This window comes from Fusarium odoratissimum, assembly GCF_000260195.1.
Source record: "Fusarium odoratissimum NRRL 54006 unplaced genomic scaffold supercont1.4, whole genome shotgun sequence".
Classification (NCBI taxonomy): domain Eukaryota; kingdom Fungi; phylum Ascomycota; class Sordariomycetes; order Hypocreales; family Nectriaceae; genus Fusarium; species Fusarium odoratissimum.
This window is the reverse complement of record NW_022158690.1, coordinates 638,841-663,994: the sequence shown is the minus strand read 5'-3', so window position 1 is coordinate 663,994 and position 25,154 is coordinate 638,841. Positions and strand designations below refer to the sequence as shown.

Genomic DNA, 25,154 nt, shown 5'->3' with positions numbered 1-25,154 from the left:
TTGGGCAGGGTATACGTTATAATAAGCCACAGCCTCAAATGAACACCCTTGTACATGTAATCAATCATGCCCACGGCTCTGGCCATGGACCTGGAGCAGATGCAGAATAGATGCATCATGGTAGTTTTTTTTTACCCCCAACAATGCAATTGTTCAAGATAACATATCAATGAGTTTGGAGAGTTGGTGTGGAGACGGAGCTTAGATACGTAAATACGCACCTCTAACATACTGCATAGTATTCGTATTATGATCCCGCCCATACTATTCCACACTCTTGGTACTGTATAAATGTCAAGACAATTGCGGATTTGCAACGCAGAAACGTCATCAAGGCTGACAAATGAGGCCGTGTGATTCCAATTCCATGAAAACTCCGATTAGGTTCGGAGTCAATCATGGAGTTTAGAGAGAGACAGAGTACGGTACGGTACGGACGGAGTAGACAAAGAGATTCCAATTAATCCCGGTTGAAATTCGTTGAATGTGTCAACGTGTACTTGACTGCATGCGCGTCCCATATCGCAATAGGCACAGAGAAGAAGCTTCCAAAGTGCAATTTCTCGTCACATGGGCACTTTTGATAAGTTTAAAAGGTTGCCTAAAAGACAAGACATTTACATGAGGCATCGCAATAGCGAATAAGTCAGCAAGTTGCACCATTTATTCTGTCATCCCGCTTTGTCATCCCGCAAATGGCGGATGCAGCCACAGGAGCCATGACGCGACTTCCCCATTGGCGTGCATCGGTCAAACCCGTGTTTCCGCCTACCGAAGGAACAAACTGCCACAGATTCCAGGGCCCTTTTCCCTAATCATCATCACCGAAGAGTCACCCTTTGCATATTCCGCCTTTCTTACTAAACATGAACTCTTTCTCTTATCATGACTCATCTTGCACCGTCAATTGATTATTGAAACCAACAAAAGAACCTTGTCAGGTTCCCGAATATTGCAGTTACTCAATCGGTCTCGTGGGGGCAGAAGAATGAAACGTCACGTTCAAATCGAGACAACCTCAACTTACACCACGCGCACTCTATCACCCACACTCACACCCATGAGGTAGTCGTCGAACAGCCCCTTCTGACCTTACTATCACTCGTACACTAGTCTATTGGGTGGCCGGGACTCCTTCATTCCGGTCGGCACGGCATCTGGTCTTACCCGTCAGTCAGGTTCAGGTTCAGGCCCTTTCGCCGGCCAGCGCGGGCCCTCCCAATCCCTTGGGACCTAATTTCTGAGCATCCAACTCCCCTCGATACTGAGACTCGACGGGGGTTCTCGATTCTCACTGAGATCTCTGGTACCGCTTCTCATTGGCCAGACCCCCAAACAGCCATGTTAAGCGCCTGCTGTGAATGACCAACGAGCTGAAAGGTCGAACCATTGACGCATTTGCTCCCAAGAATCGCCAATGCTACGCTTGTTCTATCAATGGAAACATTTCGCGATCGGAAATCACATTTCAATCACATCATGATGTCCGTCGAGTCTCGAATTCTTACAAACAGCCGCAATGGTACACCAACCTCACCCTGCCACACACATGTACCCTTGTCGAGTTTAAGCGCCTTAAAAATAGAAACAACGTTATGATTGGCCAATTGGCGCGCTGTCGCTTCATCTGACTGTTTTCGCTACGGTAGCTCAGTGCATAGCCCCGGACAGGCTCCAATTGATCCAATCACCAGGCTTAGACGGTACACTCACCACCACGAGGCATTATCCAAGAAATCAGCCTTGCAACCTAGACCAGGCCCTTGTATTACTGTTTCTACCTAAGACCTAAGACATGAACCATGTTTCTGCCGTCTCGGCTACCTCTGAGACATTACGGATATAGCTTTCCAGATCCTTGCCTGCTGTTTTGTTTCTGCTTACTCCCCTGAGCCATGTCTCGGGAAGGATTGCAACGCCTGCTACGGTGTATCGGAGGGTTCCCTTGGGCGTGGAAGCTCGGGTTCCACCAATATAGGTTGCAGCCTGTTCACGTCGAAGCTATACACAATCTATCAACCTCATGCACTCAAGCAATTCTGGGCATTTCTAAGAATGGTTGCATCTACGGATCTGCGGCTTATGTCTCGGCAGCTACTCTCGTCCCGGAAGCAAGCCGGTAGACTATGACTGGTAACCGATGCAAGAATCGTGACATTGCTAGAAACCCGCTGACGTTGATGTTGACTAAACACAAGCACCCTTTCTTTTTCGACTTCATCGACAACCTTCGGCCATTTGAATAAGTTCCACCGACGCCACTAAGACGTTGACAGCCTGCCGATCCGTATGGCACACAAACCACAGTCACCGATCTGCACCCATTGAGCCATCACCAGGCACCAGGCATCAAATCACAGCCATCCGTCGCACAGAAGCACCAAAACAGAGTTTGGAGGCTCTGTACCTGACTTGCCCAATATGGTAGAATGTTTCGACCCCTGTTCCCAGCCTCATAGCCCCCAAGCCTCACAAAGCCTGCATGGCTTGAGGATGCGGTACGAGCCGTGGGATTGCTTTACGATGCATGTCTTGGCTGTGACTAACCATTAACCAATAGCCGGTATGTTTCAATTGGCATATCAGGATACACATAACACCTTTTCAAAGCAGTCCTACATTGCCTTGTTATATTCTGACCCATTCACAGCTCGTCCTTGGCATGAGCCTCCTGACTAGGATCTTCCATAGCCATGATCTTGACAACAAGACTGGTCCATCCAGTGAAGTGCTGTGTTCGCTGGCCGGCACCCGTGTCGGGGTTGTACTGCTCCCAGGCGAAGCCTGTTTCTTCCCAACTCTTGTACACGGTGTCAACAAGGTTCTTACGGAGACGTGTGAACAGATCTTTCGCTTTTCCCCTGTAGGGGCCTTCCTGCGAAGCAACGTTCTATATGCACATGTTAGTCTTTGTACTACTTCGCCAAGGGGACATCTGGGGGAAACCCTACCTGTAGTTGAGACAAAGCCAGGTAGTTGATAGGCATCCACACCGGGCTGCGCCAGTAGTTCTCGCCCGTGGCGTAGAACTCATCCTTTTTACTCAAGCTGCGAATGCCGTGGGGGCTCCAGAGGTGCTCCTCGTCACCGACCAGATCAAGAATCTTGCCCAGCTTGGGGTCGTCAGCCTTCATCAGGCCGACCAGGAAAGGGAACAGGGAAATGTAGCCCTTGTGGCATACGAGCGCGTGTTCCTCGTAATCATCGATCGTTGCGTCGCAATAGCAACCGTCCTCATCAGACCAGTGGAGATCATTGAGGTTGTGCTCGATGCCGTCCAAGTTCTTCCTATACTCATTCACATCTTCGGCCATGCCGAGGGCGTCTGCGATGTTCATCAACGACTTTGTCATCAGCCCAACCCAGGACATGAGATCGACGTGCAGCTCGCCCGGCGAAGGGGGCTGGGGTCGAGGATAGTCGTCCAGGCCACTGGTGAGGATGTGAGTCTCAGTACGGCCCCTCCATCTGTATGCTTCCTTGGTTGAGTATGCCTCACGGTCATAATTCTTGATGTCACCTCGCTGAGTTTTGCGGAACCAGTCATATTGTTGTCTCAACAGGGGGTACAACTTTCGAAGATAGTTCTCGCCGAGCTCAATATTGTCGAGGTGAGCGGTTTGCAGAGGGTCGGCCCCCAGAATGCGTTCCTTTGCCTCGCTCTTGGTTCCGTTTGATGCGCGAAGACGCTCCATGAAGCCCTCGATGATAAGGAAGAGGGTAGGGGGGTTGGCATAATGCGGAAATTGCACTTGAAACTCAGGGGGGACCTTACTCCGGGCCTCGTGACCTAGAATCTGTTCGCGCGCGATCCAGCCATCTTCGTCCATAGTGTTGTACCAGCTCTTGACAATCTCAAGTGTGAGGTCAATATCCCAGTCGGCAATGGGAATCAGGTGAAATCCCTCATCCCACAGGAAGCCGCGGGGGAAGAAAGGGCGAGAAGGAACACTGGTGAAAAGCTCATAGGGGCCTTCGAGTTCTGGCTGTGTGCGTGCCTTGGCTTGCGCGGCCTCCTCCCAGAACCCGTCGTTCTGCTCCTCATACTCAGGCGCATACGATCGATCAATTAGCTGGTGACCATGGAAGTACCCTATGCCGCCAATAAGGTTTGACAGCATGCTCTTGCCGAATTTCTTGTACTTCTCCTGTGTGAAAGGCTCCTTGAGCTTGAAGGTGTTGGTGAAACGCTCGTTGAAGATTTCTGAAGTCTTCTCGATCTGTTCAGTAACCTCCTCAGAAGTAAACTCCTTGCCTCCAGATTCGGATGAAAAGATGACATCGAACTCGAACCGTCCCTCGAAGGTCTTCTCGACTATATGGACGTTGCCTTTTCCAGGCGCATGGGCAATACGGTACACCTGCCACGGTGGAGGCGGGTCCGCCTGGTCAGCATTCTGCTGCACGGGCGAAACGGCATCTTGAAGTTGCTTGAAGACAACGGGCTTGCCCTGCCAGGTAAGGTCGGCTGGGACCTCAGTACTCGAGACGATGGTTGTGTCGCCATGTCGATCTTCCAGAAACTTGTGATCTGTTGAAGGGTGCTCTCCGGTACCCTTTGTGATGAGAAGCTTGTAGTCTCCTAGCGCCTTTGAACTGCCCTTAAGAGTAACGTCGTCTTTGAAACCATACTTGGTACCCTCACCTTCAACAGCAAGTTCGCCATCACCATCCTGGGCGATATAATAGAATAGCATAGTCCTGGTGTTTTTGGGCGCGCCGTCTCGCAGCTCGCCCCTGATTCGGGCAGCCCAGCTGCCACCATGATTTCCACCGGGGATCTTCACAAAAGTAGTCGTCAGGTCGATGTTGTTGCCCTTGTCGTGAATTGACTGCACACCGCCTATGCGGGCATCATACTCATCCCATCCGTAGCCATGCATATCTTCTCCCTGCTCGCAGGTATATCTGAAACCTAGAAGGCAAGTGTTAGAGCATTCAAATCACGAAGCTCGTTATTTCTTACCATTCTGAATATCATGGTAGTTGTCAACCTTCCCCCACATGAGCCCTGTCCATAGACCATCTGGTGTTCGTGGTCGCACGCCAAAGTACAGATTGGACTTGTAGGGTCCCCAAAAGAGGCTCTGGTTGTTTTGACGGCCGATTTCTGTCGTCAGCACAGAAGATGCATCGTCTGCGGCTGAGACGCCCAGAGCGAGTGTCGCCGCCGACACCCAATGGGCAATTTTCACCATACTGACGTTAAAAAGTGTTTCTCACAAGCCTCTAGAAGAGAAAGTGAGATACGGATTTTTTTTGAGCGAATCCTAGAGTTTTCAATTCCTCATCGGGTGAGTTTGTGTGAGAACAAGCTCCAGAGAACACGTAGGAGTAGCAAATTGATATGACGACGCAAGGCTGAGAGTTGGAGACGATCAGGGGTCCATGAGAGCTCGGGCCAATGATGAAGCTTCACCAGCCACCGCCACTTGAAGCTCAAACTCCACTTAAAAGTTATCTCGTTTCAGCCTTCCTCTTTCTAGAACTTGTTGGATGCATTTTCGAACACTCTTCACCTTACAGTGTCAATATCTCAAGATCATCAGCAAATTCTCAGTACCGGAATCAAAATCTACAACACACATAATGGGAGACTCTAGGCGAAATAGACGACCCGATAGTCGTCAAATGTGGGACGAATCCGACAGACGCGATAGGCGCGGAGGACACAATAGGGACAACGACCGCGATCGCAGAGGCTACAGGTCAAGGTCACGCGAGCGCCGTGGATACAGAGATCGATCGAGATCGCCGGACAGGAGACATCGAGACCGAGATGTTGATAGGAACCGACCTAGGGATAGAGGCCCGCGCCATCATGATGATCGAGATAGGAGGGATAGACGGAGAGAGGATGCAGAGGGTGCGCCACCACGACTGAGAGGAGATGAGCGTCGTGACGATGATAGAGACAAACGAAGTATGCGCCCACACCCCCATTTCAACGTTATGAAAACCTAACTTGCCACGCAGGCAAATCTCGTCGCTCAGCCTCACCGCAATCACGAAGTCCTACTCACGAAGCACTTCCTACGCGCCCTCGCCCCGACGCAAAGCGCCCGGCACCAAATATGTCCTTCAACGTCGGCTCTCGTGCAAGCCGCTCACCACCACCGCCATCACGCGCGCAGCGTGAAGAGGAAAGCAACCGCTCAGAAGAGGGCCAGGCTTCAGAGGTTGAAGAAGATCCTATGGACGCAGAGGACGACGATATGGCCGCTATGCAGGCTATGATGGGCTTCGGCGGATTTGGAACGACCAAGAACAAGAAGGTTTCAGGCAACAATGCTGGTGGTGTGCACAAAGAGAAGAAGACGGAGTATCGTCAGTACATGAACAGGAACGGTGGATTCAATCGGCCTTTGAGTCCATCACGCTGAGCATGCTGGCTAGACGGCGTTGATGCAGTACGAGTTGTGATCTCCGTGAGGACAATTGGCACTTTTAAGGTTGTGCCGTAAAGGTAAACTGGATTGGCGTATGGGTTTTCCTGCTAAACGAGCGCAGAGGTATAATAATTGTGTGGAACATCAAAGTTTACAGTTATTTTGCATGTGTAATGCATTCTCAGCCCTACTTTCTCGTTCTTCTATCGCATTACTCTCACATCAATGCATGTTCTGGGCTTAACTTCGACCATCCCAAGACTGCCTATTTCTTCAACTTTTACTACGAAATCCTCCATTTTCACAAGCCAGTACAAGCTTCAGCGGAACATATGCACCGGTTTCGCCATGGCCATCCCTACGCCATGTAGTATCTTCTGCTCTTTTGAGGGTGTCGTACTCAGTATAACAGCCATCCATATAGTTCTCACCACCTTGCGGAACTGGATATGTGGACCCGCTACTCCTACACCAGAAGAGCTTATACGATCAAGACGCGGAAATCATGCCGGTCGATCGGCCGTGAACAGAGTAGCTGAAGCTGCTCCCCGGCCAGCCGCTGACAAGCACCCTTACCATAGGCCTTGTCACAGCTGGTGGTGGTATGCTATGGCCTTATGGCCAGCCCGTGATGACCTTCTTCGTAAGCCTCGTCGCAAATGGTGGTGGTACATTTTGGCCCTGTGGCCAGCTCGTGATGACCCAAGTCGGCGTTTCATTCTGACCACGGCCTGGTCCATCAGTATACTCACCTTCATTTTCTTCTTGCGTGAGATATCTCCGGACATTTATCAGGGTCATGTTCGATTCTTTACGATTCTCTCGTTTCTGGCACTCGAAGTCGGACGCGCCGCTTACTTCTACCATCTCTTGAAAGACTGCTCTGTTCTTGTTCAAGAAGTATGCATTGGTCTCATGGGTCATGTCACTGGTGGTTTCTGCCGCCTCGGCAGTCTATTCGCCGTTCCCTGACGAAACATTGAACAAGGAGCGACTGGGTGGCGACAAGGAAAGTCAACGGAAACCCTGAATCACGATGGGAGGACGAAATCTTGGGTGGAAAAGACTTCAGGACAGTTGAACGGTGGACAACACTGTCGAGGAGGGTTTGAGTTACAAGGTCAGGGATGAAAAGGTCACAAGCGCCTGTATGCGATCGGGTCTGAACAGCATGGACAACCTACACGCTTTTTGGGTCATATCAGATGGACAGGGACTTGCTCAAAGGCAGAACTTGGGTTGAAATACGCTAGGTAAAGCCACTCCTAGCTGAGTCAGGGTACTCAATTTCTGACTGTCACTTGCGACCAGTACTGCAATATCAAGATCACCATGACACACAAATTGTTCAAGTACTCTCTCTTCCACTGTATGTGTTGGTGTAGACATTACGTATAGCGCGTGCAATACATACAAACGCGATCTTTCCACCCCTAAACAGTTCCCAACACCATCAGTATGCATCTCGAATCACAAACACCGCCCATCCATCTCATCCTCGTGCCTGTGCCATGCCATGCCATGCCATGCCATGCCTATGCCTTTTCCCCTTGCTCTTCTTCTGGGGCACCGTCGCTGGTAGTCGCTGCTCTGGGTGTTGGAACATCATCTTCTATAGGCGCTTCCTCTTCCTTCGGTGGCTCTTTGGCCGCCTCTCCTTCTTCTACTTTTGACTCTTCCCTGAGTTCTTCCTTTTGCTCGTCGGGGTTCTCTTCTGACTGATTTGTAGTCGCCCTTTCTCTTCGCCGTCTTCGTAGCCTTCTCTCTTCCTCTGCTGTTTGCCGTCTGGCTTTTCGAAGGGTTTCTCTCCTCTCGGGATCGTTGTCATCTGCGCCATCACCACCACGCATGCCTTGTAGAAGAGCTGCTGCTCTATCGGCAACGTCGTCTTCACCTTCACGAGGTGATGAGAGGCCGGGGCTGAGCACTTTGCCGTCGTCTTCGGTGGGTTCCTCCTTGTTCTTGAGGCCAGCTTCCACTTCTGGAATTTCGTCGAGGTCAGGAATCTTTTGCCCTGACGCAACGCGGACCTGGTGACGGTCCTTGAGTCGCGCACGCCTTCTTCGGTCTCTCTGGTCCCGAGCTTGCGGCGCAGCTGCACGTAGCTTCTCCAGGAGGGAGTCCATGGCACCGGTATTGGATGGAGACGTGGGTCCTGCCTCGGCGTTGGCGTTGGTAAGTTTGAGTTGTGCTGTGTGCTTCCGTTTCATTGACGCCTCGTTACGCTTCCTTGTCTCTTCCACCTGCACGTTCTTCTCACGGGACTTCTTCCACTCTCCCACGAACAATGCCAGCTTGGCAAAGAAATCTCGGCGGGCACCATCATCTGCGGGGTCCTCGCCGTAAAATACCATGATATCCTTGTATGTCTTCATCATCTCTTCCAAGTACAGCTCCATCTGTTCGGATTTTCTTCTGGCTTCCTTCATAATGCGTTGGGCGATTTGACTCACTCGGTCCTGGGGATGGAACTGCTTGGGGTCGCTTAGGTTACCAGAATCCAACGACATTTGAATGTTTCTAATATTGTCAATGTATTTCTTCGCATCCGCCTGAAGTTGCTCAATGTTGATCTTCTGTGCCGTCATGACTCCGTTGATATCATCTGCAAATGTCTCCCACTCAGGGTACTGGTTCCGTACAATACGCTCCACGAGATCGGCCAATGTTGACTCGTTCTTGTCGTCCTTGACCATACCCAATCTTGCAAGAGAGCTGAGCTTGAAACCGCGTGCTTGCTTGTTCGCATCGTTCATGTAATTACCGATATCCAAAATAAGGCCAAGTACGTTCATCAATGAAACGGAATCGCGTAGCGACTCAGATACTGTAACAACCTGTCGGATCTTCTCGTTAATCTCTTCGTACTCTTGCTCAAAGCTTCTAGTAAGAGCAAGAGCCCTCATTCGACTCTTCCAGTAGTGATGTAACTCAAAAGCCGTGTAGAGGTAAAGCTGATCTTGTCGAGTGAGCTCCGAGGGATCAAGTTCACGGTCTTGAGACTTGGCATCAGGTCCGGTCCAGTCCTTGCTGTACGGTGCCATTTGCTTGACTGTGTTGTCGGGGATATTACAGAGGTCGTCCTTCTGCAAAAAGTCCATCACTACAGTGTTGTCTAGAATTTCTGGATCGCAGTGAATGATCATTTGAACAATCTTTTCGACAGAGTACTGTGAAAACTTGGCAAAAGCAATTTCTGTGTAGTATTAGCAGGTAAAGCAATTGTGCATAAAAGGCTATGCACTTACCATAGGCCTTGCGGAGATCAGAAGAGATGATTTGCTTCTTGTCATCCTTCTTAGAAGAGCTTCCTATACCAATCTTCTTGATCTCCTTGGCCATGAACAGTTTCTCAACCTCGTCGAGAATACCCTTCTTGCTGAGCTCCTGATACTTCTCCTCTCGGGCTTCGGCAGAGGGTGTATGGGCCGCCCAGTGACTGGTCTCAGGGGCATCGACCTTCTCCCAATGCAAGGCCTTGAGCTTCTTCTTGGGGCGAACAACAGGTAGGCCAATGCTTGGTGCAGCCCCGAAAGCGGGTTGTCGCGACAAGTAGTGCCCGGACATAGCACCAGGCAAAGGAGGCGGTGGTGGAGGGGGCATACCTCCAGCACCAGGTAACGGAGGTGGTGGTGGAGGAGGAGGAGGCCCACCACCTGGCATCAGCATGCCAGGCAAGGGGGGCGGAGGCGGAGGGGCACCAGGAATCTGGCCCGGCATAGGGGGGGGCGGAGGCGGAGGCGGCGGCGGCGGAGCTCCGGGTATTTGACCGGGCATCGGAGGAGGTGGAGGTGGCGGCGGAGGCGGAGGAGCAGCACCAGTGACTTCGATTTTGGGAGTTTCGCTATCACCTGGGGGAGTGATGGGTGATGAAGTCTCCATACTAGGGTGAGAAGGACCGGTAGTATCATCTTCAGAATCACTGGCATCGAACTTCTTGACCTTGGAACCAATCTCACCAAGTAAGCCAGCTTGCTGCTTGGGGTCTATCGTAGGTCGCTTCATCTCGACGATTCTGGGCTTCTCGAAGATGACACCATCTTCACCCTCAGTCTCGTCGTCCTCATCGATCACTTCACCATCAGAGCGTCTCTTAAGGGGCTTGCGTGGAATCTTGGTATTGCGGTGGATGCTGCCCAGAACACTGTTGGTGAAGTCCCGAGGAGGCGTACCGCCACCAGGAGGTGTTCCAGGCCTGTCGTCCATCTCTTCGCGCAGGGCTCGAAGACGGTCTGAAGGTCCAACAGCATCTCCCCAAACACGCCCCTCAAGCTTGTATTGTGTCTTCTGCCGCTCGATCTGCATTTGTAACCGTTCCATGAGGCGTTCACGATCCAGGATACCCTGCATACGAGCAGGGTCTTCAGGGCCAGCTGTCTTGCTACTGGCGCTGGCGCTGGCAGCAGCGCTTTTGATAGCCTTGGAAGCAGCTACGTCCTGTGCATCTCGAAGCATCAGGTACAGCTCTCTTGTTTCCAACTCGTATCGCTGGGCTTCCTTGGCTCTCATAGTTTGCATACTATCCAATTCAGCTTTGAGTCCGTCTGCCTGTCTTCTTTGAGCGTCAATGAATCGAGATTGTTCGTCCAATTGCTTTTGTAATTTGGCAACCAGCCCATCAGCACCCAGCTCGAGCTGAGCCTTCATCTCATCACGCTCAGCCATCGCGGCCTCAGCGATTTGTCGCGACTCAAGAGCCTCATCCTGGGCTTGCCTGGCTTCTGAGTCTGTATGCAATTTGTCAAGGAGACTTTGAACCGTGAAGTTGAGACTCTGCTTGAGATCCATGTTCGGCAGTCGCCGATCCATAGCAACGTAGCTAAGCATGGAATCGACCAACTGGAACATGCGTAGTCGCTCCTCGCCATCATTTGCTCGGATGAGCATAAGATGCTGCAGAGCCGAAATGAAGTAGTCGTTGGTCTTGGTGCCGTGAAGACGCTGCTGAATAGCATCGGCAATTTGAACGGGATCAGTCAGATCCTTGACCTCGCCTTCGACATCGTCCTTGATACTGCTATTCTCCCTCTCAAGCATATCCTCATAGTCAATGGCTTCGTTTGTTCTGAACCGTTCAATCTGTTTGTCCAGGAGTTCGTATTGAAACTCCTCCATCTTCGTCAAGATTCGCTTGATACCACATGCTGTAAACTGGGCTCGAATGTGTATCCTCAACTCCAGATCTCTCTCGGGCGAATCGATAATCATGTTGACGAGCATGAGAGTCGCAACGGCGTATTCCATAAGCAAGTTCTCCATTCCAATACCTCCAGTCCTCAATTCTTCGCTGGCACCGACCAAACTTCCCATCTTGCCCCTACCATCAATGGTGACCTCCACCAAACGCATCCAAGCATCAAATCGGCCATTTTCTCCAGATGCGGTCTTAACCTCGTCCAGCGCCTGAATGACCTTCAGATGACCTTCGGCATTCTCTCCCCAGGTGCATAGGAAGGTTATGATCTCGCTGACAAGCTTCCGTGTGGTGAGGCGAGGAGATATAAGAGAGCTAGCAAGGGCTACCATGACCTTTTGGTGAATCAAGGCATCGTCGGCGCCGAATTTGTTGTTCATAAGCGCCTTTACACATTTGATAATATCGTATTCGCGATCAAGGTTCTTGTCGATACGTGTGTTATCCTGGGCTGGCCCCTGTGCTGTCTTGCGGTTGATCTTAAGCAGCAAGGTCATCAGAGCGACCTGTCCCTGACACTCGACGAATCTCTTGACCCAACCAATTTGTTGAGTTCGCAAATTGACCTCCAAACTTCCCATACCTTTCGTGTCAAGGCGATCCTCCATAACTCGCCGCACATACCATTCAGGGGTGCCCTCTTCGTCTGAGTACGTCGTAATATCGGGAGTCGCGGTATACTGGTTCGGGCGTGCTGTTTGTCGGCGCTTCTGCTCACCTTGCCATTCAGTAAGTCGATCCTGATAGAGCAGCGTCCACTTCTTCTGGGCAGGGTAGGCCATCATCTGTCTCCTGGCCTGCTCAGGGAGATTGTGCCATCCTCGCTTCTGCATCAGTTGGAGGAACATCTGCTCGACCACATTATCGTCGTCTGGTTTTGGGAAATAGAAACCACCCTGGGGATCGCTTTGTCCTGGAGGGGGGCCAGACGGAAATTTGGTAAACCGGTGAGAATCGCGGTTCGAGTGCTGAGAAGCAGCATAAGAGCTTTGAGAAGAGGCACTAGGCATAGCTACGTTTGGTGAGCGTGACATCCTTCCATCAATGAAACTTGTCTTACCTGACTGAATGCTCAGATTATCAGCTGAGCCCCGAGCGTTAGATGACATATATGAGTCGTATCGAGGGTTGGGAGGATTATTCGAGTGGGAAGAGCTGCCCCTAGGCGGACCCCATTGCTGATATTGGGTCTGACGGCCCGTTGAAGCCATAGTAACATTGCCATATCCATATCCAAGAGGTTGTCGCCCAGGGGAATGGGCACCAGACTGTGCCGACGTCCCATCCCAGCTCGGGTATTGGTGAAAGTCCAGGCCATTTTTGTTTAGGTGGTGTGGAAGAGGTTCTCGGCGCACTGGCATCTGCTCGCCTTTGGGCAGATACTCGACAGGTATGGGAGAGCGTGATCCACCTCCAACGGCATCGTAGGGTATCGACGTAATTACGCCTGCCATCTGGTTGATCCCGCCATCAGAAGACTCTGGGCGATCCAACGAAATGGCAGACGACTCTCGTTTGTGGCGCGAGGAGCGAAAACTGGCGGCGTCGTCTGCGGGGTATCTCGATTCTTCGGTCAAGCGCTTGTCTTTGTGCTTACTTCGTGAGAATAGAGACCGGCCGCCAGAGGACTGCCTCGTCTTGTCAGACATGGCGACGGCGACGGCGACGGCGGTAGGTGTGACAGAGCGGTCGTGGCCGCGACAGTCGTCGAAGCGGAGGGTTTAGTTTGCGAATCGTATTTCGAAGGTAGTGTTGGTGTTGATCCGGGGTGTACAGTAAGGAAAAAAGGAGGTGCCAGGGTTCGATGAGCCTGGGGAAACGTTTGCCAACGGCTACCAAATTGAACACGTGAAGTTGGCGATGTGCTGGCCCAGGGCCGCTCGCTTCATCGGGGGCACGATATCGCCGTTCAGTAAAATATTGAGGTTATTCGGGGTCCGGAGCGTAAGTCGAATCGGCGGAAGCGCTATGGGCGGTCTTGAAACCTTGATCGTCTGGAGTTTGGTTGAGTGCGAAGAAACCCGCGTAGATAGGGAGGGGGTACAGTAAGGTAAAAGACAAAGAAAAGGCCTAAGCTTGGGCTTTGGATAGATGATGCAAGCGGATTGTTTCAATGAGTGGTGCCAGAATAGAATAAAACAAAATTAATTGAATTGCAAACCGAATTAAGTCGAAATGGTGTGAATAAAGGAGCGTAGCGTATCACTGCACAGCTGCAGTCGGGTGTCGTATAACGTTAGAGTTAGGTAGGTCGTGCAGTGTGGTGTAGCAGTGTACCAGCACCATCCGCAGTAGCCAGCCCAACCCAGAGATGGGAATGACTTGGCTTCCAATGGATGCTTCTATGATCAGGGATCTTGGGACCAAGCCGAGGGCCTATCAAGATGAATGCGGATTGGTTCATTTGTTTATGGGGATTATGGACCTAATATTGCTTAGCCGCCGCTTGAGCTTAGGTTGAAAACGCGAGCAATACCCAAAGCGAGAGACATACTACATATATCTTGATACTCGACAGATAATGTAGTACATTATTATAAAGGTCGCTACAGTTAAATCAGCGAGTACAGGCATGTTGTAATACTACTGAATTTCCTTAGAGATAATGTTATATAGCATGATCATGCATGGATGCTCATTATGCCCAAGCAGCCCTGTGACTGGTCTGAGAGACACTTTTTTAGCATCGACGCCAGGCGGGGAGTTTTCTTTAGCATCAGGAGATCTGCCAGGGGAAGTGGGCTCTGTAGATTGAGGACGCGCAGATGCATGTCAACCTGGATAGAAACCAAGTTGAAGAACTTGGAGCGTAAAGAGAGCCTGGGGATAGCTAAGATAATAGAACCTCTCGTCTTCCTTAGAGTCCCGAGTGACTGAAATCTGTGCATCAGACCCCCCCTCCGCTATTCGTGATACAGCCTCCAAAAACCAAACTGCTCATGACCCAATACCAGAGACTTGGGACATTTGAGTTATCTGTCAGTGAGGAGTCGCACAATCAAAGTCGTACTTGGATCAATATTATTTCATTGTGATATGCTGTAATGAAGGCATATGAGGTCTACCAGCTGCAAACCAATCTCATCATCGTATAAATGGTTCATGGCTATTCTTAGTTGAGGTTTTCAGCTGCGCCAACGTGTAACAATCCTCGAACGATGAGATCAGTTACACGACCATTCATTTTAACTTGGGACCAAAAACAAGTGCCAGTCTCTTCTTTATCAAAGTATCAATCTTTCAGAAGCTGAAGCAATAATTACTCATAGAATCACGCATTTGTCTCAAGTTCCCTACTGCCACTCTGTGAGCATCTCTATCCTTCGTCTCAGGAAGATCAGGACCCATCCATGTCCGTCCCCTACTATCTCAAGACAAAAGATCTTTCTCTTTATTTTATCCTTGATTCTTAAGCGAGGTCGGCTGTCTCAAATTCCCCATTCCGTTCACTGCCAGTTTCTGATTGCCGTATGTCAGTGGATGAATGGTTGAGATAGCATACGATGGTGACGTGTCCCATGAAGATGGAAGATTATGCACAGGTGAACAGCGATACGCTAAATTAATGGTGTGCTGAAATGCCGATGATCGAGATAATGCAGTAATGTGAGGTTACGATGGATTGGGTATTTAATGCAAGAGAGCTGAAAGATACCTACCTACCTCTAGGCTTTTAGGTTGGTATGTAGGTAGACAGGGAATTATTAATAACTAAGCCAAGATCCCATGTGAAAACTGTCCTCCCTCAAGGAATTGTGGAAATATGTATTGCTGATTATTGAGATCGTTCTAGAAAAATATTGACATGGCCGTTAGTGATGATGGACACTCTATCCCCCCTGCAGGTCTGAACGCTTCTGTTGGTCCCCCCCCCTTTAGCGGGATCTTCGGCGTCGTCACCTCCCGCTGGGCCCTTGTGGCTTCAGCCACGTTTCCCGCTGTAGCCTCAGGGCGATCACGGCAACCTCCAGCTTCAACATCGTGACATTTTCGGCCTCGAAACTTGCTGAGCCGGACTCCAGGACTGTCGCTTTAGATTCCGATATATAGAACATGGGCGCCACCATGTCCGTTATCAAGGTAACATACACATCATGACAACTTGCTCCTATACTCCTCTCCTACTGACATCCACATGATCGCTGCTAGACGCTCATTGTTCCCGCCGTCATCTCCTTGATACTCTTCATCCTCCTCACTTACGTCCTCATTCCCCTCTGGCGCCGATATGCCCGCTACAGCCAGTACCTACCTCTCGACACACTCTCTTCTCAAACATCGTCTCTGCGACAGCGCATAACGTCCCGGATGGCCACTTGGCGCTCTAATCGCGGCGTCGCATTCGCATCCGAGGACGTCTCCGATGATGGGCTGGAAGACGATGATGGAGAGGAACTTGGGAACGTCGACGAGGATACGTGGCGCCAGATGGAGGCTGATACTCGTGCTGCTCGGCCAGACAACACCAGGCGATTAAGTAGAGAGTAAGTGTTGCTGTTTAGCAACCTAGAACCTTTATTACACATCCCCATCTACAACAGTGACTGACATCATGTTTGCAGTCTTGAAGAGGGTTTCAGGGACGATAGCGACGATGAGCCAGACCGTCTTGCAAGGAATAATTTTAGGTCATAATATTACAATTCAATACCTTTCTTGCATCTTTCGGATTCATAAAATACTTTGCATATATGGATGGATATTCAGCAGAACACATCTCTGAAGCGACAGAAGAAATAGTCAATTATATTTAAAGTTTTGAAATGCTTAAATTAATTTAGGAGAAAGTATATGTATTTCAGCACACCTTCAAGTTAGTAGTTGTATTAATATCATTTCTCGAGTTAATCTAAGTATTTTAGTAATACTGAACAACTCCCACGCACATAGTATTTTCCAGTGATAGAACATGACGTGCAGCTTATTATACGACAGTATTCATCATCATCACATGTGATTTTGAAGCAACAGGTTGATATTCATTTATCGCTTGTACCGCTATCTACCTCAATCATTAGAAATCATATCGCTAAAACTATATCGCTCTTCATCCAAGATTCCAAAATCGCACACAGTTTCAAGGGCACAGCCAACAAAAAAAGATACAGCCATTCTTCGAAAGTGAAATAGAAATAACCTGATCCTTCATGCCACCCCCCATAGCCAAGTCCTCCTCACGAGACAGAAGCTAGAATGTGATCATGAGGCTGCTGGCTGAGCAACTTTCTTTTTCCCCTCTGCCTTCGACTCTGTTTCTTTGGCCGACTTCTTTGGAACATCCTTCGGTGGATCAGGGAGAGCCACTGGTTTCTCGGGTTCCTCCTCAGTCATATCTCCCATTCTAGCCATTGTATCTCGGTGGTGGTGAAGGCAGCCACCTAGACCCACAATTCGTGACTTCCGGCCTTTACCTTACATCACGTTCGTCTACAGAGTACATCCATAACAATCCCGGTTTACTTGCACCATTTCTATCATCGCGACTCCTAAAGATGCGTTTTCGTACAGAGCTGAAAAATATTCGCACATTCTCAAGTAAGTCCTTCTACACACATTCCTGAGTCTTTCTATCACTCTTGCTTTTCTCGGGTACGTTTTGCTAATCCTGATCACAGAGCTTACAGCTGCACTTGGCTCTCTTGAGAAGATTGCCTGGTTGCGCTTGAGCGATGATACTGCACGATTCACCGTCATCCCAGACATGGGATCTCAAGTATGGGCGTATGTATTCTTCCTTCTCAAGCTATGTAATTGCTTATAAATCTCAAGGTCTCTTGCCATGGACTTCATCTTTGATGGCTATCACATTCAGTCCGCCGAGGCAGGTAATACTATTAACTTGGAGCTTCCTCTTCAACCACTTCAACGCGCCCTCAAGTCTGCGCTTAACAGTATCTCTGCTTCCCTACGCCTCACAAAGAAAGACGGTCTGCCAGTTCTTTCGATGACTATCACAACGACTACGTCAGCTACCAACCCAGCTGGGGCCGCGAAACCTTCAGGAACAGCCGCTGGTGACGACCCATTCGATGACGACGAAATGTTTCAGGCAGAGCACCTCGAGACTTCATTGAGACGAGAGCATGAGAAGATCATCACGCAGGACATACCCGTGCGTGTCCTTCATCCCGAAACAGTTGAGACTATCATGCAGCCTCGAGTACGAGAACCAGATGTCCACATTCAACTGCCCCCTCTTCTTCAGCTCAAGGCCATCTCAGACCGCTTCACCAAGCTTGCTATGGCCTCTAATTCTGGCTCTTCTGCTCATACGAAATCCCCAAAACTTGAGCTTAGCGCCAACATGCACGGTGGTCTACGACTACGGATCGCAACCGAGACTACAGATATCTGTAGTGTGTGGTCTAATCTCGAAAACCCAGAGCTTGACCCCGCACAGCTCGATTGTCCCGTGGAGGAGCATCCAAGTACGAAGTTTCGAGCAGGCGGTCCCAATCATTGGGCGACTGTACGTGTCGATGGTAAGGACTGGAGCCGTGTCCTTAGTGTTGGTCGCTTGGAAGGCAGGGTCATTGCCTGTTTTGCTGACGACCATGCGTTAATCCTCTACGTCTATGTGCCCCAGTACGATGATGCTACAGCGGATGACTCTGTCGTGACAGTGAGTTTGCCCTGTGTTTGCCCTCAACCCCGTCAATTGTGTGCTAACAATGCCAGTACTATGTACAGTCATATAGTATGTGAAACACATCAAGATGAATGATGAACTTTCATGTTTCGGGCGTTGGAGCTGGGTAGCGATTTCTAGAACGGATTTTTGGCATTGAGTTGGGCGTTCGGTCAAAAGTGTATGTCTGTCAAAGCACGCAGTAATCAAAAAAATCAACGGTAGAATTCTTCATCGTATTATCGTTCTTTGTCAAATACCTCCTCGAGTCGTAATCATGTCTCGATGGTAGCATTAGGGTCTATTCTCTTCCTGATCCAAAGCATTACAACTCGTCCGCTTCCTCAATTCTTTGTGTACAGTCGCTGTTATAGCCCCAGGCCAGCGCTCCTACAATTCAAACCATCGCAGAAATACAAGACGCAACAATATTCTAACTATTAATACATATTGATTCGTTCCTAGCACGAATCCCCACAAGAACGCCAGAAATTGACTTGGTATTTCAAATCCAAACGAATATGACACTTATTCGTGCCTTACTTGGCCATGACATCGACATATCGACCACCCTTTCGTGGCTTCTTCTTGTCACTAGCTTTGCGAGGCGCCACGCTGAGTAAATCGTCGATGCTGCTCGCATTGCTCATGCTTGTCGTTGGCCGACTGGGTGGTGCGCTGGCATTGCTAGTGTTGGAAACGGATCGAGCCATAGCAGGGGGTGCAAGGCCCAGGCTCTCCGTCGATGCCTGCTTGGACAGTTCTGGTGTTCCAGCTCGAACTTTGGGGGGCATGAGGGGTGGCGGCGCACTATTGCTCGTAACCAAAGGTGGTGGAGGAGTGCCAGTGGGAGGCGGGGGAGTTCCAGAGACAGAGCGAGGGCCAGCCTTGGGGGGAGGAGGTGTAGCAGTCTTGGCTGGTGTGTTCTCGGCGCCTGGCTTCTTATTAACCCATCGCTTTAGTTCAGGGTCGTATACAAAGCTGCTGGCCTCACCCAGCTTCGCCCGGATGGGCTTGCCAGGAGAAGAGTCACCAGATGAGGTCTGCTCAAGGGGCGCTTTCTTGCTACCTCCGAACCAGCCACCGAAACCCCAGCCCTTCTTGGACGACTGTTGGGCAGCTGCACGCTTTGCTGTTAAACTTGTTAGCCATGTATCATATCGATGGGAAAGCTAAACTCACCATCCTCCTCGGCAGCCTTACGGAACATCTCGTCGTTCTCCCTGTCCTTCTCCGCCTTGGACTTCTCGGTGGGTTTCATGGAAGGGAAGTCGTCTTCGTCATCATCCATGAAACTCTTCTTCTTAGGTTTGGGCTGCTCATCGTCATCCTCAGCAGTGGACTGGGGCTCATATGATGGAGGCTCATAACCGTAAGGCTGGAATGAAGGCGGCTCGTAGCCGCCATTACCACTCTCTCCAGTATTGTGCTCACTTGCCTGCTCAGGTGGGTTTGAGGACATTTGGGGCGGCTCGTATCCGTAACTGAGAGGCTGGAACCCCTGTGACGAACTATCGGCAGGCTTCTCATCTTTGCCCATTGGTGTCGATGCTGGCATTCCATAGGGCTGGTATCCAGCAGGAGAGTAACCCTGCGTAATTTGAGCAGCTGGTGCAAGGCCTGCCGGTCCACCAAGGCCAGCACTGGTCGGCTCAGACTGAGGAACGGACGGGGTGTAGCCTTCACCTCGGTCAGCCGAGGCAGCACCAGGGTAGGAAGGTTCGTATGAGTTAGGGGCATATTCGGTAGAACTTCGTCCAGGTGTGTACTGAGATGTGGGAGAGTAAAGGTTCGCGGAAGCAGCGGGCGTCGAAATATTCGGCGCGTATTTGGATGCTGCAATGCTTGCCGATGGTTGAGCAGGTGTCATGCCGAAGCTAGGTGACTGCTGACCGTAGACGTCAAAGTTAGAAACCGAAGGCGAACGACTAAACTCTCCAGAGGGGCGGTTAAACGGTCCTGCCTCCCCAGTACCTCCATTGTTCTCCTCGTTGTCATCACCTGCGACGAACTTATTGAATCGGTTCCACATGCTATCCGAGACCTTGTTCATGCTTGGCTTGGAAATCCATGAGCCACTCTCCTCCTTCGGCGCTTGCTTCAGTCTCGACATGAAGTCTTCAACAGCGGTCTCGAGAACATGATGATGGTATGGCGATCGCTTAGTTTGGGAGGACATTGCCGTCAAGATGGCGTCGCAGTACTGCATTGCCTTGTCCCGGTGGCCATACTCAGCAAGCGTCATTGCATGTTCGAGCTTGTAGGCAGCAAGATGAGGTGTGCCTGCGGCTGCAAGAGCTCCTCCTGCAAGAGATAGGCCATACTCATAGACCTCGCTGAGCTGGAGTGCCTCTGTTTCCTTGGCAAACTGGTCAGACTGTTGCCTATGATCAGCTCCAATGAGCACGAAGTTGGCGTTGGGGTCGTCAAGACCACCGAAAATAGACGCATGGCGGCCAAAGATGAAGCAAATGTGGGCTGCCTCAGCTCGCCCATAGCTAGAGAGCAGATTTCCGAGGGCATTCAATCCCTGGATATCATCGGTGCTTCGGTTGCTCAAGACAAGAGAAAGAGTCTCTCTCCACTTGTCCAATCCGTCGAGTGTATCCTTGGTAGGTCCTGAGCCCCCGCCAGTGGACATCAGTTGAAGACCAGCCCGAGCATGGACAGGAACTAATTCATCCACGCAATCTTCGAGGTTTCCAGAAAGAATCTTGTACAGTGCAGCCATAGACTCGTTGGCGTGACCAGGGTAGTTAACTTCTTTGCGAACGAATTCCTGTGCCACGCGTTTGTAGAGATCGCCTTCCACGGTATGTGAGATCAGCATGGCGTGACCCCATAGTCGTTTATCAACCAGAGCCCAAACAGCCTTGTCTCGATCGCCCCTCAGAAGATGATGACGAATTTGATCCATGGATGAGACATCGACACCATCGGCTTGCATTGAGGTAACCGAGGGTACTCCTGTGTCAAAACTAGCAGCGGCAGGGAAAAGCGCATCATCACGTGCAGACGATGTGTTTTCACCAGGCGAGAGGACATCTCGAACAGCTGCCTCCACAGTAGGGTTACCTTCCAGTATTCCATCGTTCTCGATGAAGATACGCATAATCTTCCATAGGAGTAGACGCTCGACAGCTCTCTTTGCCTCGAGAGAGAGTTGGGAGTGAAAAGAGACATCAGGAAGATCTTTTTCGAGTAGCTCAATTCCAGCACTGAGCCATCCGATGGTCTCTTTCTTCTTTGATTTGCCCCTGAGAGGACCTGGGAATTTAGCCACATGCTCGTGCAGCGGCTCAATGTCCTTAACACTCTGGACCTTGACTTCCCCTGGTGTTCGTACAACCATCGGAACAGTCTGGTTTATGCCATACCGAGGAACGCTCTTGGGGAAAGAGGTAACGACAGTACCGCCAACGCCCCATGAGATGATAGGCACTCCTTTCCATCGCTGAAGCTCATCATGCTCCCGCCCATCAGTGGGCGCAACCATGTTCATTGTGATAGACTGGCCGCGAGTACGGACAGTTGAGATACCAGGGGCTGGGGCCATCGGAGCAGTGGGAGCCACTGGAGCATAAGGTGAAGGGGCTGGCTTTGCGCCTACTGGAGAAGGATAGGAGTGTGAGTGGGCAGACGAAGGTCGGCGTGCTGAGTCTGAGGACCTCTGAGCCTGCTTATGGCCGAAGGATGCGCTTGGCGATTGCGTCTGAGCGCGAGGAGGTGGTACAAAGCCAGCCTGCGCTGTTGGCGGGGCATGGGGCGCATATGGACCCGATTGCTTGGGAGGCGAGAGGGTAAGTTGGCCAGCATAGCTTGGAGGGGGTGGTGTCTGTGTGGACTTTGGAGGAGATGCAGGGTTATATCTCGAATCATGATGAGGTATGGCATGAGTAGCGCTCGCAGATCTAGTGGGAGTCTGTTGCTCATCCTCCTCATCTACCTCACGTGTGGGTGGCAGAGACGAAACTCGGCTCATCCTTGGCTCAAAGTGAGCACTCTCAGAATGGGTCAACGGGCTTGATGTCCTAGGCTGATGTGGGAGCACAGGTCCGGGGCCAGAAGTTGCCACGGCTCCGTAAGAACCGTGGCTCTTGGGGACGGGAGGTGCTGGTGAATAACGACTGCTTGCAGGAGCCGGCGGGGCAGTATGGCTTGTACCAGGTGCAGGAGAATACCGAGAAGCGCTTGTCGAGGCGGGCGGAGGCATGTGGTTGGCAGAAGTGGTCAGGGCAGCATAAGGACTGACTCTCTCAGGCGCAACCAGGCCAGCGCCTGGAACAAGAGCCGGCTGGCTGGGGGGCTCGCTGTACGATTCACCAGGTGTGACCGCCGTAGTTGGCAGAGGTGGTGGAGCCATATGGTTTGGCGCCGCGGGTGCTAATGGTGAAGGGATATGTGGTGCGTGAGCCATTGGGGGCGCATTTCGCGCGGGAGATAGGGCCCTCTGGCTTGTCCGTGAACTAGGCCGTGGTCTAGATGTCATGGGCAACTCCTCAAAGAAGTTCTCCTTGTGTTGCGCACCAGGAGTTGTGGGTTTGGGAGGTGCTGTAGATTGTTGGTGGCTAGGCAGGCCATGGCTAGAGGAAGGAGGAGTGAGTCTCGTTGGGGGAGCCGGCATGCCAACGCTTGCACTTCTAGGCGGGGGTTGAACCGGAGCATGAAGCTGATTAGCTTGAGAAAGCTGTTGCATGCTCGCCCTCTTTCGAGGCTTCACCAGGTTGGTGACAAGATCAGTAGGCAGGTCATACGGTGAGTGGTAACCTCCCTTTGACTTATCCGCGAAGCTTTGCGCCTTGGACATATCAGGACGTGCTGGCGGAGGCTGGCCGTATTGAGGAGCTGTACCGAAAGGTGTTACGACAGGTGCTGGAGTATTATATGCCGAGGTTTGGGGAGCAGCAGCCGCGGAAACTTGCATGCTGGGAGCATACGGAGATGGCGCTGGGTGAGTAGCTGGTACCTGCGGCATATAGGGATTGGAGCCAGAAGGTTGACGTGAGGTAGGGGCAGGCGCCGAAGCTGGAGCTGGAGCTGGAGCTGGCTCCTCATCCTCCAAGAAACCTTCATCATCGCTTCCAAAGAAGGCAGCTGGGTCAACTTGCTTGTCATCTCCCGCATTCTCTTCAAGCAGAAAATCGTCATCTTCGTCATCGGCGAAAGCTTGTTCCCATTTTGATGCAAGGTCTTCCTTCTTAGCTGGGGAGGAGTCGGGTGCCGCAGGAGCTGGGTCGGATGAAGCAGGTGTTGGCGCAGGCTGCGCTGCCTTTTTGTCCTCCTCGCTGTCTTCATCGCTATCCTCGTCATCATCACTGCTGTCGTCCTCCTCCTCCTCCTCCTCCTCCTCGTCTTCCTCTTCCTCTTCGGGGGTTCCCTCAAGTGCAGACTTGTTCGAGATGGCGCCTGCGTTCATGGAATCCAAAACCTGCATTGTCGATTTTCGTTCCAAAGCAGGGGCAGGTTTCTCATCAGATGCCGGCTCGGAGCCTTGAACTTGACTGAAGAAATCATCGCCTTCCACGGTTTCATCGTCGAACGAGTCGCTTAAAGTGTGGTTTGGTTGTTCACTGGGAACCTCATGATTTTCTTTCTCGGGTGGGGGGATAAGTGGCATCCCTTCTTCATATCGTTCATCAGAATCTTGGCCCTCTGGACTCTTCAAATCTCCCCCAATAGATATCGAGGAGGAGTGTCCTCGCCTAGGTGCATCTAGCCCATCTGTCGTCTCCTCTCGCTGGTATAGCTCCTCCTCTGCATCCGCTTCCTTCTCGGTTTCCTCTAAAACGTCCAAGGCCTGATTGGAAGGAAGAGGCTGTTGGTCCTCTACTTCGGAATTTGTGTGGGCAGGTGGCACAGGTGGGAAAGAGTTTGTTCGGTCGGTAGGCGGCATGAACTTGAAAGGGTCGGTATCAGTGCGACTCAAGTTCCATTCACCTTCCTCCTCGTCTCCGAAGCTGATTTCGTGAGACACTGTGCGAGCGAATGACATGGAACTTGAGTGCTGAGATACAGGTGCCTTAGGTTGTGAAGCAACTTCGAGTTCGGTTTCTTCGAGGGCGGTTTCCTCTTGTGTTTGGTTAGGGACTGCACCATCGGATGCTAACCATTCATTGCTGTCATCGTCGTCATCTTCGTGTGAAGGCCAGGCGTTGGCGGCGCCATTTTGTTCCGAAGAGTTTTGATCCTTTTGTGACGACACGTCTGGACTTGTAGGCACATCGGCTTGGGCGACCGCGTCTGGGGTTGTAGATGACGTCGCGTGTGCGGGAGCCTCGGTGGAGCTGGTAGGATCGGGATGGTTTGGCATCGTGGCCAGATCTGTCGCTTTTGGCGATTCAGAAGCCATCGCGAAGCCGATTCGGGCGTTGGCTTGTAGGGTGAAAAGGAAAGAAGTGCCAATAGCAAATACTTTTTGCAATCGTGTCAGCGGAACGGTTTCAGTACAAAGGGGCTACTACCGAGCAAGCTAATCTGCGCGGAGCTAGGATGGGAGCTTTGCGACTTTCAGGGGGTAGAGGGCCTTGTAATCATAAGGTAAACCAGAGGCCAGGAGAGGAATTTCGTACTTAGTATACAAGAATCAAAGAATCAGATTGAATGTTGTCGCGTTTAGTTAGAGTCGCCCTTTCGCCATGATCATCTGAGTAACGAAAGAGGCGTTTGCAGGAGTTGGAAGGGAAACGTTCTGGAGGTAAAGTACAGATCTCTCATAAGTGCAAGTTGGCATGTACCAAAATATGGGGACCCAGAAAGGCAACTGCTACCCGTTCGGCGCCGCATGATGATGGATTTCTGTACTGAGAGGTCCTCAATTGATGCGATATAGTTGGATATTTGCATAAGTTGATTTATGAGGCATAGAGTCTAGGATATCCCTGAGTATTTTTTCATTATTTCTTGAGTTTCCTTAATATTATCATTTATCATTATGGAATAGCAG

General features: G+C 50.9%; 8 protein-coding genes across 12 annotated transcripts; 4 read left to right on the top strand and 4 right to left on the bottom strand.

Moving 5' to 3' along the window:
- Positions 1-1,738: 1,738 nt before the first annotated feature.
- On the bottom strand, positions 1,739-5,370 carry FOIG_03367 (mannosyl-oligosaccharide glucosidase). Of its 2 annotated transcripts, XM_031201205.1 has the most exons (3): positions 4,967-5,370; positions 2,952-4,915; positions 1,739-2,890 (listed from the first exon to the last, which is right to left on the bottom strand). In XM_031201205.1, exons 1-3 carry the CDS (start codon positions 5,196-5,198, stop codon positions 2,645-2,647), a joined length of 2,442 nt encoding a protein of 813 aa, XP_031068729.1. In that variant the 5' UTR covers positions 5,199-5,370; the 3' UTR covers positions 1,739-2,644. The 2 variants fall into 2 exon arrangements, with proteins under 2 accessions (XP_031068729.1, XP_031068730.1); XM_031201206.1 differs by having other exon boundaries at positions 1,739-4,915.
- Positions 5,371-5,496: 126 nt separating this feature from the next.
- FOIG_03366 (uncharacterized protein) lies at positions 5,497-6,383 on the top strand (the record flags this gene model as incomplete). The annotated part of the gene is made up of 2 exons (XM_031201204.1): positions 5,497-5,923; positions 5,977-6,383. The coding sequence occupies 2 exons, from the start codon at positions 5,497-5,499 to the stop codon at positions 6,381-6,383; spliced, it is 834 nt and encodes a 277-aa protein (XP_031068728.1).
- On the bottom strand, positions 6,257-13,953 carry FOIG_03364 (cytokinesis protein). 2 transcript variants are annotated; one of them, XM_031201202.1, is made up of 4 exons: positions 13,628-13,765; positions 12,644-13,577; positions 9,638-12,595; positions 7,623-9,585 (listed from the first exon to the last, which is right to left on the bottom strand). In XM_031201202.1, the coding sequence occupies exons 2-4, from the start codon at positions 13,230-13,232 to the stop codon at positions 7,925-7,927; spliced, it is 5,208 nt and encodes a 1,735-aa protein (XP_031068726.1). In that variant the 5' UTR covers positions 13,233-13,577; positions 13,628-13,765; the 3' UTR covers positions 7,623-7,924. The 2 variants fall into 2 exon arrangements, with proteins under 2 accessions (XP_031068725.1, XP_031068726.1); XM_031201201.1 differs by having other exon boundaries at positions 6,257-9,585; positions 12,644-13,953.
- FOIG_03365 (uncharacterized protein) lies at positions 6,738-7,361 on the top strand (the record flags this gene model as incomplete). The annotated part of the gene is made up of 1 exon (XM_031201203.1): positions 6,738-7,361. One exon carries the CDS (start codon positions 6,738-6,740, stop codon positions 7,359-7,361), a length of 624 nt encoding a protein of 207 aa, XP_031068727.1.
- An 859-nt stretch (positions 13,954-14,812) lies between the features above and the next one.
- FOIG_03363 (uncharacterized protein) lies at positions 14,813-16,463 on the top strand. 2 transcript variants are annotated; one of them, XM_031201199.1, is made up of 3 exons: positions 14,813-15,663; positions 15,733-16,067; positions 16,146-16,463. In XM_031201199.1, the coding sequence occupies exons 1-3, from the start codon at positions 15,637-15,639 to the stop codon at positions 16,216-16,218; spliced, it is 435 nt and encodes a 144-aa protein (XP_031068723.1). In that variant the 5' UTR covers positions 14,813-15,636; the 3' UTR covers positions 16,219-16,463. The 2 variants fall into 2 exon arrangements, with proteins under 2 accessions (XP_031068723.1, XP_031068724.1); XM_031201200.1 differs by having other exon boundaries at positions 15,733-16,463.
- Positions 16,464-16,570: 107 nt separating this feature from the next.
- FOIG_03362 (uncharacterized protein) lies at positions 16,571-16,932 on the bottom strand (the record flags this gene model as incomplete). Its single annotated transcript, XM_031201198.1, has 1 exon — positions 16,571-16,932. One exon carries the CDS (start codon positions 16,930-16,932, stop codon positions 16,783-16,785), a length of 150 nt encoding a protein of 49 aa, XP_031068722.1. The 3' UTR covers positions 16,571-16,782.
- A 62-nt stretch (positions 16,933-16,994) lies between these two features.
- Positions 16,995-18,776, top strand: FOIG_03361 (HUS1 checkpoint protein). 2 transcript variants are annotated; one of them, XM_031201196.1, is made up of 4 exons: positions 16,995-17,118; positions 17,199-17,304; positions 17,353-18,205; positions 18,262-18,776. In XM_031201196.1, exons 1-4 carry the CDS (start codon positions 17,076-17,078, stop codon positions 18,286-18,288), a joined length of 1,029 nt encoding a protein of 342 aa, XP_031068720.1. In that variant the 5' UTR covers positions 16,995-17,075; the 3' UTR covers positions 18,289-18,776. The 2 variants fall into 2 exon arrangements, with proteins under 2 accessions (XP_031068720.1, XP_031068721.1); XM_031201197.1 differs by having other exon boundaries at positions 17,199-18,205.
- Positions 18,751-24,921, bottom strand: FOIG_03360 (uncharacterized protein; the record flags this gene model as incomplete). The annotated part of the gene is made up of 3 exons (XM_031201195.1): positions 24,781-24,921; positions 19,394-24,622; positions 18,751-19,343 (listed from the first exon to the last, which is right to left on the bottom strand). The coding sequence occupies exons 2-3, from the start codon at positions 24,558-24,560 to the stop codon at positions 18,751-18,753; spliced, it is 5,760 nt and encodes a 1,919-aa protein (XP_031068719.1). The 5' UTR covers positions 24,561-24,622; positions 24,781-24,921.
- Between the last annotated feature and the right edge of the window lie 233 nt (positions 24,922-25,154).

Coding starts and splice junctions, on each gene's coding strand:
- FOIG_03367 (XM_031201205.1), bottom strand. CDS start 5,198: ATGGTGAAAATTGCCCATTGGGTGTCGGCGGCGACACTCGCTCTGGGC. Junction 4,916..4,966: donor CTACCATGATATTCAGAATG/GTAAGAAATAAC, acceptor CTTGCCTTCTAG/GTTTCAGATATACCTGCGAG. Junction 2,891..2,951: donor TGGCTTTGTCTCAACTACAG/GTAGGGTTTCCC, acceptor ATGTGCATATAG/AACGTTGCTTCGCAGGAAGG.
- FOIG_03364 (XM_031201201.1), bottom strand. CDS start 13,232: ATGTCTGACAAGACGAGGCAGTCCTCTGGCGGCCGGTCTCTATTCTCA. Junction 12,596..12,643: donor TAATCTGAGCATTCAGTCAG/GTAAGACAAGTT, acceptor CACCAAACGTAG/CTATGCCTAGTGCCTCTTCT. Junction 9,586..9,637: donor TGATCTCCGCAAGGCCTATG/GTAAGTGCATAG, acceptor AATACTACACAG/AAATTGCTTTTGCCAAGTTT.
- FOIG_03363 (XM_031201199.1), top strand. CDS start 15,637: ATGGGCGCCACCATGTCCGTTATCAAG. Junction 15,664..15,732: donor CCACCATGTCCGTTATCAAG/GTAACATACACA, acceptor GATCGCTGCTAG/ACGCTCATTGTTCCCGCCGT. Junction 16,068..16,145: donor ACCAGGCGATTAAGTAGAGA/GTAAGTGTTGCT, acceptor TCATGTTTGCAG/TCTTGAAGAGGGTTTCAGGG.
- FOIG_03361 (XM_031201196.1), top strand. CDS start 17,076: ATGCGTTTTCGTACAGAGCTGAAAAATATTCGCACATTCTCAA. Junction 17,119..17,198: donor AAATATTCGCACATTCTCAA/GTAAGTCCTTCT, acceptor TCCTGATCACAG/AGCTTACAGCTGCACTTGGC. Junction 17,305..17,352: donor ATGGGATCTCAAGTATGGGC/GTATGTATTCTT, acceptor ATAAATCTCAAG/GTCTCTTGCCATGGACTTCA.